The 19707-nt window shown below is 29.1% G+C and overlaps 2 protein-coding genes across 2 annotated transcripts in view; one reads left to right on the forward strand and one right to left on the reverse strand.

Moving 5' to 3' along the window:
• Nucleotides 1–254: 254 nt before the first annotated feature.
• LOC119612427 (dynein heavy chain 3, axonemal-like) overlaps nt 255–19707 on the reverse strand; it is a gene marked incomplete at its 3' end in the record, with an annotated part of 70877 nt that continues 51424 nt past the window's right edge. Inside the window, 11 exon segments of the mRNA XM_037968233.1 lie at nt 255–442; nt 2839–3041; nt 11974–12167; nt 15442–15610; nt 15976–16090; nt 16146–16244; nt 16300–16447; nt 16503–16673; nt 17713–17817; nt 17877–18767; nt 19373–19439. Of these exon segments, the coding sequence (XP_037824161.1) occupies nt 255–442; nt 2839–3041; nt 11974–12167; nt 15442–15610; nt 15976–16090; nt 16146–16244; nt 16300–16447; nt 16503–16673; nt 17713–17817; nt 17877–18767; nt 19373–19439 (2350 nt within the window).
• On the forward strand, nt 12917–15454 carry LOC119612428. Its single transcript, XM_037968234.1, has 2 exons — nt 12917–13011; nt 13071–15454. The coding sequence occupies exons 1-2, from the start codon at nt 13009–13011 to the stop codon at nt 15375–15377; spliced, it is 2310 nt and encodes a 769-aa protein (XP_037824162.1). The 5' UTR covers nt 12917–13008; the 3' UTR covers nt 15378–15454.

The raw sequence follows: 19707 nt of genomic DNA on the forward strand, positions 1-19707 counted from the left end.
TAAAGACATCTTTTTTGTTTCATTTTTTTTTGCTGCTTTTAACATCCATTAAAAGTGTCATATTTGTTTTTCTAAATAAATTTCCTGAGCTAAATTATTTTCATATTTGTAAAATAATTTTAAATATTCATAAAAAAAAATTTTCGCTTTTACAAAAAAGGCAAAAATGAAACAACAACAAAATGAATGTATAAAATAAAAAAAAGAAATATGTTTTAAAGTACACTGACGACATACATAAATAAATAACTTACCATTGGCAATTCGATGCCGGGAAAGAGATCCGTGTAAATGCCAACAAATAATGAAACATCTTGTTCCAAGAATTTCGGTAAATTTACATCAACAATGGCGCGTAAAACAATTTGTGCTTCGGGCAAACTTTGGTACATGCGACGCAATGATGCTGAAGCCAACAGCACAGATTTTACGGCACGCATACCTTAAAGTTAAAGAACAGAAAACAAAACAAAAAAAAAAACATTACTTTATTTTTCAGCTAAAGACAACGAAAATTATAACAAAAAGTTAAAGTACAAGATACATATTGAGCGTAACGACAGCGTATTGAATATTTTAACATAAAATATCATTATAAAAGTTTTATTAACATAATTATAACAACATTTACACATACAATTTTTTATTTTTTTTGCTTTTGCATACAAAAATACATAAAACAGAAATATAATCAAAAGATTTAATTTATTGTGGATGCTTGTTTTCTCAAGTTTATATTTATTTTTGACTCATTTCACTTTCATATAATAATAAAAATAATTATTTACGTATTAATATTTATTTATATATTTAAATTTGTTCGTTATTTTCCATCAATAAATATTTAAAGGAAATTTTCGATAAATTTTTCTTTTTATATAATATTTTTGATAAATATTAGATAAATTTTCTTTTTATAGAAAATTTTAGATAAATTTCCTTTTAATAGAAAATTTTTGAGAAATTTTCTTTAAATAGAAAATTTACTTCTTTTAGAAAATTTTAGAGAAATTTTAATTTTATAGAAAATTTGCAATAAATTTTCTTTTTATAGAAAATGTTCGATAAATTTTCTTTTTATAGAAAATGTTCGATAAATTTTCTTTTTAGAGAAAATTTTCGATAAATTTTCTTTTTGGAGAAAATTTTCGATAAATTTTCTTTTTAGAGAAAATTTTCGACAAATTTTCTTTTTAGAGAAAATTTTCGACAAATTTTCTTTTTAGAGAAAATTTCCAATAAATTTTCTTTTAGAGAAAATTTTCTATAAATTTTCTTTTTAGAGAAAATTTTCTATAAATTTTCTTTTTAGAGAAAATTTCCAATAAATTTTCTTTTTAGAGAAAATTTCCAATAAATTTTCTTTTTAGAGAAAATTTCCAATAAATTTTCTTTTAGAGAAAATTTCCAATAAATTTTCTTTTTAGAGAAAATTTCCAATAAATTTTCTTCTTATAGAAAATTTTCAATAAATTTTCTTTTTAGAGAAAATTTTCAATAAATTTTCTTTTTAGAGAAAATTTTCGAGAAATTTTCTTTTTATAGGAAACTTTAGATAAATTTTCTTTTTATAGGAAACTTTAGATAAATTTTCTTTTTATAGAAAACTTTCGATAAATTTTCTTTTTATAGAACATTTCGATAAATTTTCTTTTTATAGAACATTTTCGATAAATTTTCTTTTTATAGAATATTTTCGATAAATTTTCTTTTTGTAGAACATTTTCGATAAATTTTCCTTTTGTAGAACATTTTCGATAAATTTTCTTTTTGTAGAACATTTTCGATAAATTTTCTTTTTGTAGAACATTTTCGATAAAATTTGTTTTATATAATATTTTCGCTAAATTTTATTTTTATAGAATATTTTCGATAAATTTTCTCATTATACAATATTTTCGATAAATTTTCTTATAATACAATATTTTCGATAAATTTTCTTATTATAGAACAGTTTCTTTTTAGGGATAATTTTTAGAGAAATTTTCTTTTTTTTAGAGAATTTTCGAAAAATTTTCTTTTTAAAGAACATTTTCGATGAATTTTCTTTTTAGAGAAAATTTTCGATAATTTTTTCTTTTTTAGAAAATTTTCAATAAACTCTCTTTTTATAGAAAATTTTCGATAAATTGTCTTTTTATAGACAATTTCCAATAAATTTTCTCTTTGTAGATAATTTCCGATAAATTTTCTTTTTATAGAACATTTCGATAATTTTTTTTTAGAGAAAATTTTCGATAATTTTTCTTTTTATAGAAAATTTCCAATAAATTCTCTTTTTATCGACAATTTCCGATAAATTTTCTTTTTATACAACATTTTCGATAAATTTTCTTTTTATAGAAAATTTTCGAGAAATTTTTCTTTTATAGAACATTTTCGATAAATTTTCTTTTTATAGAACATTTTCATTTCTTTTTAATAGAAAATTTTTGATAAATTTTCTTTTTATACAAAATTGTATATAACTTTTCTTTTTATGAAAAATTTTCGATAAATTTTCCATATAAAATTTCATGAAAAATCAAGATTTGGTTCGAATACCGAAGATTGTGTTAAACTTCATTAAGTAGATAAATAACCTTCTTTTGTGATTGTTAACTTTTATCTACTTTTTATCCACATTTTCTTGCACTAAAGCCTTAAGAAAATCTCAAAATCTTTTTAAATTCTGTTCTCGTATAATTAGGTTTTTTTTGACAGTGAGATTGTTTAATACTCTATTTATTTTATTAAACCCCTAACAGTTAGTACATAGTTACTTTGTTTACGTGTTTTTGTTATACATATGTATTATTTTAAAAACTAAGGTCACCCTTCCATGTAACTACTACTTACCATAATCATAGTGAGATTGTGATGACAACTGTTCCGAACACAATTTATACGCCTGAACGATTTTCTGCGACAATTGACGTGCCTCGTAAAAACCATTCGAGTAGAGAGTAATTTCACCAATCATTGCATAATCAGGCACCATCATGGCCACTGTACGAAATAATACCTTGAGATTATCAGGTAATTCAGTGCGACCAGCGTAACTATAGAATTTCAACAGAAATGTGAAGAGAATTATTTGAGCAAAATTGTTTTTATTAAAATATGTATGATAAGTTGGGAAAGTCGTTTTTTTTTTCGAAAATATTCTTTGAAAAAAAAATTCGATTATTTATCTCTCTTTATAAAAATTTTACGATAAATCTTCACTTTCTAGAGAATTTACGACAAATTTTCTTTTTATAGAAAATTTACGATAAATTTTCTTTTTATAGAAAATTTACGATAAATTTTCTTTTTATAGAAATTTACGGTAAATTTTCTTTTTATAGAAAATTTACGGTAAATTTTCTTTTATAGAAAATTTACGATAAATTTTCTTTTTATAGAAAATTTACGATAAATTTTCTTTTTATAGAAAATTTACGATAAATTTTCTTTTTATAGAAAATTTACGATAAATTTTCTTTTTATAGAAAATTTACGATAAATTTTCTCTTTACAGAAAATTTACAATAAATTTTCTCTTTCTAGAAAATTTACAATAAATTTTCTCTTTCTAGAAAATTTACGATAAATTTTGTCTTTCTAGAAAATTTACGATAAATTTTGTCTTTATAGAGAATTTACGATAAATTTTCTTTTTATAGAGAATTTACGATAAATTATCTATTTATAGAGAAGTTACGATAAATTTTCTCTTTATTGAAAATTAGCGGTAAATTTCTTCTTTATAGAAAATGTTCAATAAACTTTCTCTTCTGAGAAAACTTGCGATAAATTTTCTCTTTATAGAAAATTTACAATAAATTTTTTTTTTTTTTAAAGAAAATTTCGAACATATTTTCTTTTTATACAAAATTTTCCATAAATACTCTTTTTTGTTAAAAACTTTCAATAAATTCTCTTTTTGTTGAAAATTTTTAACAAATTCTCCTTTTGTAAGAATTTTTCTCTTTTTTATAGAAAATGTTCTATAAATTCTCTTTTTTTGAAAAATTTCGATGCATTTTTTCTTCATAGAAATTTTTTAATCAAGTCTCTTTTTATAGAAAATTTTTGATAAATTCTCTTTTTTCATAGAAAATTTTCGATAAATTCTCTTTTTATAGAAAATTTTCGATAAATTCTCTTTTTATAGAAAATTTTCGATAAATTCTCTTTTTATAGAAAATTTTCGATAAATTCTCTTTTTATAGAAAATTTTCGATAAATTCTCTTTTTATAGAAAATTTTCGATAAATTCTCTTTTTATAGAAAATTTTCGATAAATTCTCTTTTTATAGAAAATTTTCGATAAATTCTCTTTTTATAGAAAATTTTCGATAAATTCTCTTTTTATAGAAAATTTTCGATAAATTCTCTTTTTATAGAAAATTTTCGATAAATTCTCTTTTTATAGAAAATTTTCGATAAATTCTCTTTTTATAGAAAATTTTCGATAAATTCTCTTTTTAAAGAAAATTTCGGTAAATTCTCTTTTTAAAAGAAAATTTCGGTAAATTCTCTTTTTAAAAGAAAATTTCGGTAAATTCTCTTTTTAAAAGAAAATTTCGGTAAATTCTCTTTTTATAGAAAATTTCGGTAAATTCTCTTTTTATAGAAAATTTTCGATAAATTCTCTTTTTAAAGAAAATTTCGGTAAATTCTCTTTTTAAAGAAAATTTCGGTAAATTCTCTTTTTAAAAGAAAATTTCGATGAATTCTCTTTTTAAAGAAAATTTCGATGAATTCTCTTTTAAAGAAAATTTTAGATAAATTTTCTCTTCATAGAAAGTTTTCGATAAATTTTCTTTTTATAGGAAATTTTTTTCGATAAGTTTATCCTGTTTTGATTAATTCTCCATTTGAAGGAAATTTTCGATAAAATTCTTTTAATAGAAAATTCTTGATAAATTCTGTTTTATCAAAAATTTTCGATAATTATCTTTCCTAAATTATCCTATATATTCCTTCCCTAAATTATCTTTTTATAAAAAAAATTTTCTATAGATTTTTTGTGTTTGAAATTTTTCTATAAATATTTTTTTTGAAAAAATTATCTATTTTTAATGAATTTCTATACTCCTGTTTTCGTTGTTTTATTGCAAAACCTTTTACCATCAACTCATCGTTATTATTACTTAACATCTACTTATCCTTTCATCAGGTGGTTTTGGCTTTGATTAATAAAAGATTTCCAAATTAAAGTTCTAATATTTATTTATTTATTTTTGTTTTTTTCATCTCAAAGGTAAAATGTTCAACAAATTTCTATTTACATAGGACAAAATGTAATTTGTTAACATAGAATTAGTCTTCCTATGTACATACAAACATATCTTGATTATTTGTGTAAGTGTAGCTTGTTTAACAAACCACTTGTTTCCTTCCACATCCTGGCGGCTTTTTTTTTCTGTTTTCTGTTAAAAAGGAAACTTTAACATTTTCCTTTTTAGCAAAAAATTAAAACACAACAACAGCCACAAGAAAACATACGCCCGAACTCATAACACTCGTATGGAAGAGTAACTAAAAACCATTTTAAATAAAGACATTAAAACAAACTAAACTTTAGATTTGAACAATTTGAAAAAAACCTTTAATAAGTAACATGTAACAAGTGGGTGTAATAGTTGGGAAATGTTATCATTTCCCCCCAAAAAAAATAATAAAAACAAAATATACTATCCCACACACAGTAACATTTACAGGAGTTTTGCACAATTTTAACGAGGTTTCTTTTTTGTTGTGCAAAAAAAATGTACAAAATAAACTTTTTAAATAAATATCTATTAAAAAACTATAACAAACAATTTTATTTCTAGGGCACAAAAGAACAAAAACAACCTAAAAAATAAACAAATAGACTAAACTTTGGAACTCATTATAGAACTCTTTCATTTGTAAAATACTTTCATACGAAAAAAATGCTTATAACAATGCTTAAGACTTAGAAAAAAATTGAGATAGAAAATACAAAATCACAGATACACATACATATTTGGTAAAAATATTTATAGAGATACTTTTATACATGAAGCTTGTGATTTCAAACTCGTTAGCTTTAAATGCTTGAATAGAATTGCTTTAGCAATGACATGAGCTAAAGGCGATTAAGGTTGTTTTAGACATACACTACGTTTTAAGGGTCTGAAGAGAAATGATCGATCGTTTCATATAGAAAATTTTCAATAAATTTCTCTTTTAAGAAAATTTTCGATAAATTTTCTCTCTAACAAAATTTTTTGATAAATTTTCTCTTTATAGAAAATTTACGATAAACTTTCTTTTTATGGAAAATTTACAATAAATTTTCTCTTTATAGAAATTTACAATAAATTTTCTCTTTATAGAAATTTTTCGATAAATTTTCTCTTAAGGAGATTCGAAAATTTTTTTAAAAAATTTTCGTTAAATTTTCTTTTTATAGAAAATTTTCGATAAATTTTCTCTCTAACAAAATTTTTTGATAAATTTTCTCTTTATAGAAAATTTACGATAAACTTTCTCTAAATAGAAAATTTACGATAAATTTTCTCTTTATAGAAAATTTACGATAAATTTTTTAATTATAGAAAATTTACGATAAATTTTTTAATTATAGAAAATTTTCGGTTCATTTTCTCATTATAGAAAATTTTCAATGCATTTTCTCTTTATAGAAAATTTTCGATGAATTTTCTCTTTATAGAAAATTTTCGATAAATTTTCTTTTTATAGAAAATTATCGATAAATTTTTTCTTTATAGAAAATTTACGATAAATTTTCTCTTTATAGAAAATTTACGATACATTTTTTCTTTATAGAAAATTTACGATACATTTTTTCTTTATAGAAAATTTTCGATAAATTTTCTCATTATGGAAAATTTTCGACAAATTTTCTCTTTATAGAAAATGTTCGGTAAATTTTCTCTTTATAGAAAATTTTCGTTAAATTTTCGCTTTATAGAAAATATTCAATAAATTTTCTCTTTATAGAATATTTTCGATAAATTTTCTCTTTATAGAAATTTTTTGATAAATTTTCTCTTTATAGAAAATTTTCGATAAATTTTCTCTTTATAGAAAGTTTTCGATAAATTTTCTCTTTATAGAAAATTTTCGATAGATTTTCTCTTTATGGAAAATTTTCGATAAATTTTCTCTATAAAGATAACAGATAAATTTTCTCTTTATAGAAAATTTTCGATAAATTTTTCCTTTATAGAAAATTTGGATAAATTTTCTCTTTACAGAAAATTTACGATACATTTTTTCTTTATAGAAAATTTTCGATAAATTTTCTCATTATAGAAAATTTTCGATAAATTTTCTCTTTATAGAAAATGTTCGATAAATTTTCTCTGTATAGAAAATTTTCGTTAAATTTTCTCTTTATAGAAAATTTTCGATAAATTTTCTCATTATAGAAAATTTTCGATAAATTTTCTCATTATAGAAAATTTTCGATAAATTTTCTTATTATAGAAAATATTCAATAAATTTTCTCTTTATAGTAAATTTTCGATAAATTTTCTCTTTATAGAATTTTTTTGATAAATTTTTTTTTATAGAAAATTTTCGATAAATTTTCTCTTTATAGAAAATGTTCGATAAATTTTCTCTTCATAGAAAATGTTCGATACATTTTCTCTTTATAGAAAATGTTCGATACATTTTCTCTTCATAGAAAATTTTCGATACATTTTCTCTTCATAGAAAATTTTCGATAAATTTTCTCTTCATAGAAAATTTTCGATAAATTTTCTCTTTATAGAAATTTTTTGATAAATTTTCTCTTTATAGAAAATTTTTGATAAATTTTCTCTTTATAGAAAATTTTTGATAAATTTTCTCTTTATAGAAAATTTTTGATAAATTTTCTCTTTATGGAAATTACGTTAAATTTTCTCTTTATAGAAAATTACGTTAAATTTTCTCTTTATATAAAATTTACGATAAATTTTCTCTTTATATAAAATTTACGATAAATTTTCTCTCTAACATAATTTTTTGATGAATTTTCTCATTATAAAAAATTTTCTATAAATTTTTCTTTATAGAAAATTTTTTCTTTATAGAAAATTTGCTATAAATTTTCTCTTTATGGAAAGTGTTCGATAAATTTTTTCTTTATGGAGAATGTTTTATAAATTTTCGCTTTATAAAAAAGTTTTCGATACATTTTTCTTTATAGAAAATTAGCGATAATTTTTCCTTTATGGAAAATTTGCGATGAATTTTCTCTTTAATGAAAATGTGCAATGAATTTTCTCTTTAATGAAAATTTGGCATAAGTTTTCTCTTTAATAAAAATTGGGGATAAATTTTCTCTTTAATAAAAATTTTAGATGAATTTTCTCTCTAATGGAAATTTGGGAAAAATTTGTTCGTTATGGAAAATTTTCAATAAATTAATTCTTTATAAAAATTGTTTGATAAATTTTCTTCTATAACAAATATTCGATAGTTTTAACTAAATTAATTATTTCTCCTCAGATTTAAGCTCTCATTGCATAGTTTTATAGAGGGAGAAAAAGAAACCCTTTAATTTCTTTACATTTCAAGAAAATTGTATTTAATTTAATCGAAAGGGTTAAAGAGCAACATTAATATTCATACAATATTATATTTAGTTGATGCTGATTCAAACCGCTCAACATGTTCACAGGACCCCAATCTTTGGTTGTAGTTGCGTTTGCCTATTGTGATGGTTTAAAGGTTATAAAAATGCTAACATATGTAAAAAGCATGCAACGTTAAGCAAAGTAAAAGGGAATCAAACTTAATAACACAACAAAAACGACGACGACAACGATACAAAAAACGACATTAGAAAACTCTCTGTGCATATGTATGTGCGATTGTTTATATAAACTTGAAACTGAGCAAAAAAAAAAAAATTAAATAAAAAATATATAGGAAAAATGAAAGAAAACGGATGCAAGGATATATAAAAATTGAGGACGATTAAAGTCATACATACATGCACATGTATGCACTAACAAAATAAGGCACAACAGTGCCAGCAACAACTATAACAAAATAGAGAAAAAAACAACAATTCAAAGACGACTGAAACAGAAACGAAAACATTGTTTGTAAACCGCTAACAATACAAAGAAAACATTCTCATTCCTATTCCCACACACACACAGACACACATTCATATTCAAACTTAATACCAACAACCGGAAAAAGATGTGTATACAAAACAAACTGCTGTATCAACATTTAGTCACATATAAAAAGGATGAGAACGAGTTGATACGAAACTAGAAAAGCAAAAATAGAAAAAAATTAAAAAGATGAAACAAATTCCACTAGAATAAACTAAATGACAAAAAATAAACACATACATATGTACGTACATACACTGACACAACGAAATTAAAAAAAAAATATAAGACATACATACATAGTTGTTTTTGTTGGTTTATTCTTCTCTTCCATTTATTTTGCATACATACAAATAAACATGTGTAAAGTAATAAACAGAGCTTAGAAGGAGTTTGATAGCTATTTTGTAATTTACTTTTAGGCGCTAAATTTGGAGAGGCTTTGATTGTATTCGCTATAGCAATGTGTCGTAAAAGGAAATGGATTTTTCTTTCAGCTTAAGTATGTGGATTGTATTCGCACACCTAACAAGAAAAAGTTTGATGCGGACAAATTGCAGCTACGAAATGGTGCTTAATTCGCCAGGACTTCTGTTTCGTCTGTTTCTATCCAAGAATTTGTTTCTGGACTATTAGTTCGATGCGATCAAATTGCAGCTACGAGATGGGGCTTAACGCGTGTACCAGTTCGCGAGGACTTAACAACAAGTGTAGACTTAAAACGATCAACCACCATCCCAGAATGCTTCAAAGAACGCTGTTAGAGACATTTTATATATGTACACGACTCATCGGAAGAACTCGAGCAAACTATCACTATGCAATTCAAAGCCACTCAAAAAACGACACGGGTCAACTCTGCTGTGCCTCCTATCGAACCACAGACTGTTGAATTTCTTTTAAGGGACATCTACTTAACCGAAGCCGTTCATCCACAACTCCGAGGTGGCATCTTTTGATTCGGCAACAACATATAAATCTAACAATACCTTCAAACCATACAACATGCATTTAACCAATGTTCTTTTTTCGCAATTTGCGTTTCTGGCCAAAGCTGGACACTAAAGATGAATAACCCTGATCAGCCGATAGTTAAAAATTGCTCCAGTTTTAGGATACTGGCGCTTGTGGCAACACTTTAACCCACGATTGTATCAAGAACAAAATGCGGTAATTACATCATTGGGAGACGAGACTGCCAAATGACTTTATTAAAGTGGCTGGTAGAACTATTGGCGAACCAACTGGGCACGATTGTAATAAACGTGGTTCTGTAGCTGCCGCCCTTGACAGCCGGGACTATAAACTGGTGATGATAAAATGCATCCTCGGTCTTTCCTTGGAATGATTTGACATGGGGTCTAAACAGAGCGCCAGATAATCTGGTACTACGGCTGGTCAGTTGCCCGCAGGACTTTGTCCTAGTTGGTGATTTGGTAGAGGGTTCCTCCGGGATCCACGAAGTGGCTGTGCAGAGAATGTTGATTTGAGGACTGATATATTCAAAAGCAATATATCTCTGGACTCTCTCTGCGGTGCTATTGCCATCTCAATGTCACTGGGTGATTAGACAGAGAAACTTATGCTGGATTTCTGAAGCCATTGAGAATCTTTTATTCTTCGTGTAGTAGGGCGCAAGTATCAGTTGGGTAATTATCAGGATGACATTCAGTAATTGCCTGTCAATCCGTTGATCGTTCTTTATGATTTGAGAATGAAGTGATGGAAGTTGGTGAAATTTAATTAATATGCCTCTTACTTCAGTGCTGTTGCCACCTCAATAGGATGCATATTGATACATGCTGCGCGACTTATGGTTGAGGGCCGCAATTATCGGGTTCGTTTGGAAATTCCTACATCCTTTGTCACATTATCAAGACATACGGATCCTGATCTATTGGCGGAGTATTTCCGATTTCCTAAGCGATGGAGCATTGTGTGAGGTGGTTGTGCGGCTGAGGGAGGCGTAATCAACCTGCGCGGATCATTGGAGATTGGGGACGCTACGGTGTCGCTCATGATAATATGTATACCGGTTGGTCCATCTCAGTGTCAATCCCGAGATAATAGATTCATCAGGTGCTTTTGTTGGGGTTTCGCAGACCACTACCTTCTGATTCGTCCAGTACTTCTGCGACTGTCGGAGCAGCATGAGGCTATTTGTCATTTCGTCCCAATTCTACCCAGTAGATAAAAAATACCACCGTGAACTAAGGCCGTCAAGGCATGTGTTCACGTAAAGCACTTCAATATTCTTGTCGCCCTTGAAAAAAGATGGAGTTTGCAGCAGCATTTCCGAAAAGATTACCAATAATGTCACCACTCCAAATTGGTACGTGAAATGTCGAGTTAATGAAGACGATAACGAATCTATGTTTATGAACACTTTCGAAAACGACGAGTGTTGTTCATTAGCCAGGCTGTATATAATTTCGGTCACTACACTTTCAGTAACCCTGAGTGTTTTCCATTAGTAACACAGTGTTCATATCACTAAGTTTAGAATTTGGTATGCCCGCCCATTCGAAAACGATAGCGAATCGATATTTATGAACCACCAAGCAGCTGCTAAAGTAGTAGCGAGAAAAATAACTAATCATGGAGGAGTGAAAATCAAATATGAGGTGCCCGATTACTCAGAGTAATATCTGAGCCAATTGTTAAGCATTTTTTTTCAAAAACCTTAATGAAAGATACCATATCCATGCCTAATAGTTAATAAAACGAATTAATACTTTAACAACTCTGACAGATAACACAATTCCTTTGTTATAAACAAGATTTAGTTTTTTTTTCTTTTTCTATTTGTTGCTACTTTTCGATTATATCTCTATTTGTGGTTTATAACTATATACAGATAGATTTTGCTATATGCAGCATATTAAAAACTTACCCTGGATTCATTGTTATGAATATTGAACATGTTGGATCCAAACGTAGCATTGTATCTTCGAAAAAGAATTTAACAACTTTTCTACCAATCGCTCTTTGTATGGTTAATATTTGTTGAGCAACCACAGACAATACTTCCAATTCAATGCGATTGAATTCATCGAAACAAGCCCAGGCGCCAGATTGTGCTAAACCCTTAAGAAAGGGATATTGTGAAAAATGTGAACAGTAACATATGAATAATATTTAAATATTGTATTTTAGATATATTATTACTTATTTCGAGATAAATAAAATGTTTGCTAGTAACGGTATAATTGAGGTCTTAAAACTGTCATTTTATTTTCACAACAATTATTTTTTTTTTATAAAAGTGTTCTACTTTCGTTATTCCCAGTTAAAACAAAAGTTTTGCTAATTATCTTTTTTCTGACACATTTTCATGTCATCTAATTTTTATTTCATTGAGATTAAAAAACTTAAGAGTCAATTATAATTTCATCCGATTGTTTGAACATCATCGTCAAACTTTAAAGAAACTATAACAATTTGAAAACTTGCTATATAAATGCCTACATATTTCAGTGCTTCCTCCCTTTCATCCATCTATCCATTGTCATCATTATAAGGTCCACTTGATAAAAGCTCTCAAGTGGTTTGTTGTGAAGAGGCTCTTCTGTAACTAATGAAGTTAAAATACTTTAACGTATTCGTGTTATCAAGGTTAGATGCCAACATTTGTTTAGCATAATGGATAATCAATTAATAAGTACAGTTAACAAGAGGCCACTTCAGAAAACTAAGCGAGTGTGTGTCAGTTTGTGTGTGGCAATACAGCATTTAAGAGGTTAAACAGTATCAAAAGATCAAACCGTTAAGTTATGTTTGTTACAGTTTGTAAGTATATAAAGTGTTTGAGTTGATTGCAAATCTCATTCTAGCTTAGTCTTTCGACTAGAATACATATTCGCAAAAAAAGTGAGAGTGTCTTCTCTAATTTATAATTAATATAAGAGCTTGTGTGGAAAACATTAAAATGGTAAGTTCTTTTTTTTCAATTACACACAAAAACTTTAAAATTGATTTCCCTTTTTGCAGAGAATTTTCGTGGTAGCTTTTGCTATTATAGCCGTAGCAGCTTCAGCTGCCATCGATAGTCCACTTAATGAATATTTACCACCATCAGAAGACACTGTTACTTTGGATCTTACTAATAATGATGACTCGGCCTTATTAGCCGATGACGGTTATCGTTATAAAACCTTAAGACGTTTGAAGTATCGTCAAAGACGCGATGTTTCAGAAGTTGCCAACGAGTATTTGCCTCCTGCTGATGAAAGCACCGAAGCTGTTGAATTGAAATCTGCTGAAGAACCTGAGGAATCCGCTGTCTTGGGTGAAAATGGTTATGAATACAAAACTGTGCGTCGCTTGAAATACCGTCAACGTCGTGACGTCTCCGAGATTGCCAATGAATACTTGCCTCCTGCTGAAGAAACCACCGAAGCTGTAGCTGAATTGAAATCTGCAGAAGAACCTGAGAAATCCGCTGTCTTGGGTGAAAATGGTTATGAATACAAAACTGTTCGTCGCTTGAAATACCGCCAACGTCGTGATGTTTCCGAGATTGCCAACGAATACTTGCCTCCTGCTGAAGAAACCACCGAAGCTGTAGCTGAATTGAAATCTGCTGAAGAACCTGAGGAATCCGCTGTCTTGGGTGCAAATGGTTACGAATACAAAACTGTTCGTCGTTTGAAGTACCGCCAACGTCGTGATGTTTCCGAGATTGCCAACGAATACTTGCCTCCTGCTGAAGAAACCACTGAAGCTGTAGCTGAATTGAAATCTTCTGAAGAACCTGAGGACTCCGCTGTCTTGGGTGAAAATGGTTACGAATACAAGGCTGTTCGTCGTTTAAAGTACCGCCAACGTCGTGATGTTTCCGAAATTGCCAATGAATACTTGCCTCCTGCTGAAGAAACCACTGAAGCTGTAGCTGAATTGAAATCTGCTGAAGAACCTGAGGAATCCGCTGTTTTGGGTGAAAATGGTTACGAATACAAAACTGTTCGTCGCTTGAAATACCGCCAACGTCGTGACGTCTCCGAGATTGCAAATGAATACTTGCCACCAGCTGAAGAAACCACTGAAGCTGTAGCTGAATTGAAATCTGCTGAAGAACCTGAGGAATCCGCTGTCTTGGGTGAAAATGGTTATGAATACAAGACTGTTCGTCGTTTAAAGTACCGTCAACGTCGTGATGTTTCCGAAATTGCCAATGAATACTTGCCTCCTGCTGAAGAAACCACTGAAGCTGTAGCTGAATTGAAATCTGCTGAAGAACCTGAGGAATCCGCCGTCTTGGGTGAAAATGGTTATGAATACAAGACTGTTCGTCGTTTAAAATACCGTCAACGTCGTGATGTTTCCGAAATTGCCAATGAATACTTGCCTCCAGCTGAAGAAACCACTGAAGCTGTAGCTGAATTCAAATCTGCTGAAGAACCTGAGGAATCCGCCGTCTTGGGTGAAAATGGTTATGAATACAAGACTGTTCGTCGTTTAAAGTACCGTCAACGTCGTGATGTTTCCGAAATTGTCAATGAATACTTGCCTCCAGCTGAAGAAACCACTGAAGCTGCAGCTGAATTCAAATCTGCTGAAGAACCTGAGGAATCCGCTGTTTTGGGCGAAAATGGTTACGAATACAAAACTGTTCGTCGTTTGAAGTACCGCCAACGTCGTGATGTCTCCGAGATTGCCAGTGAATACTTGCCTCCTGCTGAAGAAACCACTGAAGCTGTAGCTGAATTGAAATCTGCTGAAGAACCTGAGGAATCCGCCGTCTTGACTGAAAATGGTTATGAATACAAGACTGTTCGTCGTTTGAAGTACCGTCAACGTCGTGATGTTTCCGAAATTGCCAATGAATACTTGCCTCCAGCTGAAGAAACCACTGAAGCTGTAGCTGAATTCAAATCTGCTGAAGAACCTGAGGAATCCGCCGTCTTGGGTGAAAATGGTTACGAATACAAAACTGTTCGTCGTTTGAAGTACCGCCAACGTCGTGATGTCTCCGAGATTGCCAGTGAATACTTGCCTCCAGCTGAAGAAACCACCGAAGCTGTTGCTGAATTGAAATCTGCAGAAGAACCTGAGGAATCCGCCGTTTTGGGTGAAAATGGTTACGAATACAAAACTGTGCGTCGCTTGAAGTATCGTCAACGTCGTGATGTCTCCGAAATCGCTAATGAATATCTGCCTCCTGCTGAAGAAGTAAGCACCGAAGCTGTTGCTGAATTAAAATCTGCCGAAGAACCTGAGGATTCCGCTGTTTTGGGAGAAAATGGCTACGAGTACAAAACCGTTCGTCGCTTAAAATACCGTCAGCGTCGTTACTAGTTTTAGTTATTACTTTTAGCTTATTACAAAATTTAAATAAATTCACTTAGATCAATAAAATTACCTTGAAAAATTTACCCAAAGCCTTGTAATCTAAGCCATCTGAACAGTTGAACACTACACATTTTTTAGCTACAGATTTTGCTAAATCCTTGGTAGTTTCTGTTTTACCAGTACCAGCGGGTCCTTCCGGTGCACCGCCTAAGCAAAGTTTCAAAGCGCCCATTAGTGTCCTGAATTAAGAAAACAATGAGTACATACATACATATGTCAGAAAAATCAACATACATAACAAGTATGTTGCTATATTATTTCATTTATATATTTAACAAAAATAACTGTCAATGATGTCTTTTTTGTTTTGACTTTTACACAAAAATATTCTCGTTTTGTTTCACCCATATCCTGTCAGCCTTGAGGATATTAATGCATTGTCAAGCTATAATTTATGTGTTTGTTGTTATAAGAAGGAAACTGTGTTATCAGAATATTGAAATTAAAACCATATTTTTTTCTGTTAAATGTCATTTCTAAAATAGGCTTGTGACAGTTATTTTTGTATATTAAGGTTATATTTTTTTAGCATTGACCATCATACCTATAACAACGATCTGTTAATGGTGTTACCACCAAACGTGGTGTATTGCCCAAATATTCCATGCCATATTTGACGTCAGTAACAACCATACTAACACATACCCATTCCTCGCGTTCTAGGAAATTAAAATAAATATTAGTTGGTTAATAAAATAATACGGTATAACTTACTTTCTGTAACTTTCCAGTAGTAGCGTAATTGTGACATCCAATCAAAATCCAACAGAGAAGACACCTTGTTGTCCGCCAAATAAGAGACAACATCACGATCTAAAAATTTGGATTACATAAATAACTACTTAATTATTATTTTAAGTTTACTTACCATGCACATCTAACACTATAAGGGCTTCTATAGTTATTCTTGTATTACTGGTTAAATCTGTGCGCACTAGATTAACCAGATCTGCTATCTGTTCTGTTGATTTGGTGAGATATTGTGGTAGGGTATTGTTTTCTATAGCCTCTTCCACCTTATTAAAGGAATACGATTATGTTATGTTACTCAACAGTATGTATAGACTTTACCTCATATGTCCAGGCCATGCAGGATATTCCTAATACCACTTGTCCTGGCCATGAAACCACCCATTGTATACGCTCAACCATGAAATAATCTTCCCAAGCAAATTTCATTTGTTCTTTGACACTGTCCAACATTGTGGCCTCCACTTCTTTGAGCCATAGTTCGACTAAGCCCTGAATGGTATAAACAATAGATCTTTCAAATATATTCTAATTTTACGGAAATAAAAGTGATAATTTTTTATAAAAGGACAAAATTTAGAAAATTTTTATAAGAAATGCAAATTTCTAGAAGAAGAAAATTTCAGGAATTTTCTATGAAAAAAGAAAATTCAGAATTTTCTTCAAAAAGGAAATTTTCCAGAATTTTCATTAAGAAAAGAAAATTTCCAGAATTTTCTATAAGAAAAGAAAATTTCCAGAATTTTCTATAAGAAAAGAAAATTTTCTATAAGAAAAGAAAAATTTCGAAAATTTTCTATAAGAAAGAAATATTTCGAAAATTTTCTATAAGAAAGAAAAATTTCGAAAATTTTCTATAAGAAAGAAAAATTTTGAAAATTTTCTTTAAGAAAGAAAAATTTCGAAAATTTTCTATAAGAAAAGAAAACTTCGAAAATTTTCTATAAGAAAAGAAAATTTCGAAAATTTTCTATAAGAAAAGAAAATTTCAAAATTTTCTATAAGAGTAGAAAATTTCGAAAATTTTCTATAAGAGTAGAATATTTCGAAAATTTTCTATAAGAGTAGAAAATTTCGAAAATATTCTATAAGATAAGAAAATTTCGAAAATTTTCTATAAGATAAGAAAATTTCGAAAATTTTCTATAAGATAAGAAAATTTCGAAAATTTTCTATAAGAAAAGAAAATTTTCAACATTTTCTATAAGGAAAAAAAATTTCGAACATTTTCTATAAGGAAAAAAATTTCGAACATTTTCTATAAGAAAAGAAAATTTCGAACATTTTCTGTAAGAAAAGAAAGTTTTGAAAATTTTCTGTAAGAAAAGAAAATTTCGAAAATTTTCTATAAGAAAAGAAAATTTCGAAAATTTTCTATAAGAAAAGAAAATTTCGAAAATTTTCTATAAGAAAAGAAAATTTCGAAAATCGGAATATTGTTAATATAAAAACGAATGATTCAATTCTGAAAATCCATAATTTCATTCGACTTTATGAGACCTATTTAATATGTTTTAAATCTGATACTTACATTTGCCAATTGTGGATTAATTTTCCTTACAAGCGACACCTTTTCACCCTCATCCGAAATCATTTGGGTTATTTCCATGCTATCATCAAAGGTCAACAAAGAAATCTGTAACAAAACTATGATAAAAAAAATTTCTTTCAAAATGTAAAATCTCTAATACTTACCCCCTCAAAGCATTTTTTCAAATGAGGCTGTACTCTCAGAGGATCTTTTGTCTCCGATAGAATCTCCAACAATTCATCATTGGATAGGAAAAAGAAACGAGCAAAAAATAAACGTTTTTGTTCTAAATAAGTATTCAAACCCTTCTGTACAGTCTCCAAATCAGCTACGGCCTTTTTAAATATCTCCAACATATCGGGATATTCGGTGGCTGCCATAACATGTAAATCACTAACAGTATTACGCATAATGCGACGCCAAATTTTATCCACTGCCTTAAAGTTGCGACCTTCTAAAGGCATTTGTCTCATGATATCTTCGGAAGAAAATATAGGCTCCAGATACATCCAAGTAATTTGCACCGAAGTCCAAGTATCTATGATATTTTGTATAAGTGTCAAACGATTTTCCCAATCATCGGCTTTAGAACCTAAGGCAGCTATAAACGGTGACCTTTTCATAGCCTGCGTACGCATAATATGATCATCCAATAATGTCTGAATATCATCTAATGCTGCCAAAATATGTGTATCCGAATCACGGTATTGCAAAACATCAAAACAAACATCTTTCCAATCTTTTTTCATGCCATCGAGCACTTGATTTAAATCATATTCTTTACCAGCTGCTATTGAAATTTCTTCCAATTGCGGCAATATGGACATAATGCCACAATCTATCATATCCTTAAGGGAAGGATACAAATCAGGATTGCAATCTTTGCCCAAAAATTTCGATATCATATCCCAGTGGCGTTGTTCTAGGCCATGACGGCATATGGCATCCAATACCGGCAAATAGACACGAAATTTCTCAATTTTTACTCGTACTTGTTCCGCTGCACGTTTAGCCGTGGGATTATTAGCCAACTGACGTGAGAGTTTGTAAACAATCTACATGGAAAAGAAGAAAGATGAAGTTGGATTTCAAAAAAATAAAAGCAAAAACAAATGAACCAGATATAACATGACAAAGGAAAACTACTGGAGTTTTAAGCAAAAACCAAGAGGATTTTCATAAAGTGGAAGTTCATTGGAAAATGATTGTTCAGTATTTCAATGATGTGTTTGTGTTGGTTGTGACCATGACAATGTTAAGTATACTATAATCTGTGTTGTTTGATACAAACATTTATTCTTGTGTTGAGTTAATGTCTAAAGGTTTAGGTTGTATGAGAAGAAAATTGCTCTAATTTTATTAATAGAGTTTTGTCCTTTAATTGTATATTATTCACAATAATTAGGAACTATATGCATCTCTTCCAGGGCCTTAAAAATTTAATTAAATCTACCAATAGAATATGTTTGGTTATGTTTCCGATCTTTACACCAACACTTCACTCCTACTGTCCTAGCTGGTCGCCTAAGCATGTCGGAAAAATTCCTTATTTTCCTTTTTCGTCTACTAATTTTCTTATATACTATAGTAGAGTGTTACGTTTATTTTCTCATGACTTGTTCGTTCATGTTGTTATTTTCATCAATTGCTTCCTACTTACCCGGTGCATATTCTCGACTTCCTCTGCAATGGCATCCGCATTTAAACATTGAAATCTTTGGTACATCCTGTAGAAATACATCAAGTATAAAATGGCATCAGTATCAACATTGACTAGTAGTAGAAAAACAGAAATCAAATAACAACAAACACCGAGAACAAGACAAAAAAATTAAGGAAAATAACATTTACATTATCACCATCGGACAGTGGGTTTAAATGTAGTGAAATGATGTAAAAAATCTTAAATTTTCTTCGACTAAAACTCTTAATCTTCGCGTAAAACATTAGGTAAATATGAGTACATTTGCTTCCTAAAACGAATGAAGGAACGAA

The sequence above is a fragment of the Lucilia sericata genome, unplaced genomic scaffold (assembly GCF_015586225.1).
Source record: "Lucilia sericata isolate MDLA Ls3-8-SP2 unplaced genomic scaffold, ASM1558622v1 Contig001687F_arrow, whole genome shotgun sequence".
NCBI classification, from domain to species: domain Eukaryota; kingdom Metazoa; phylum Arthropoda; class Insecta; order Diptera; family Calliphoridae; genus Lucilia; species Lucilia sericata.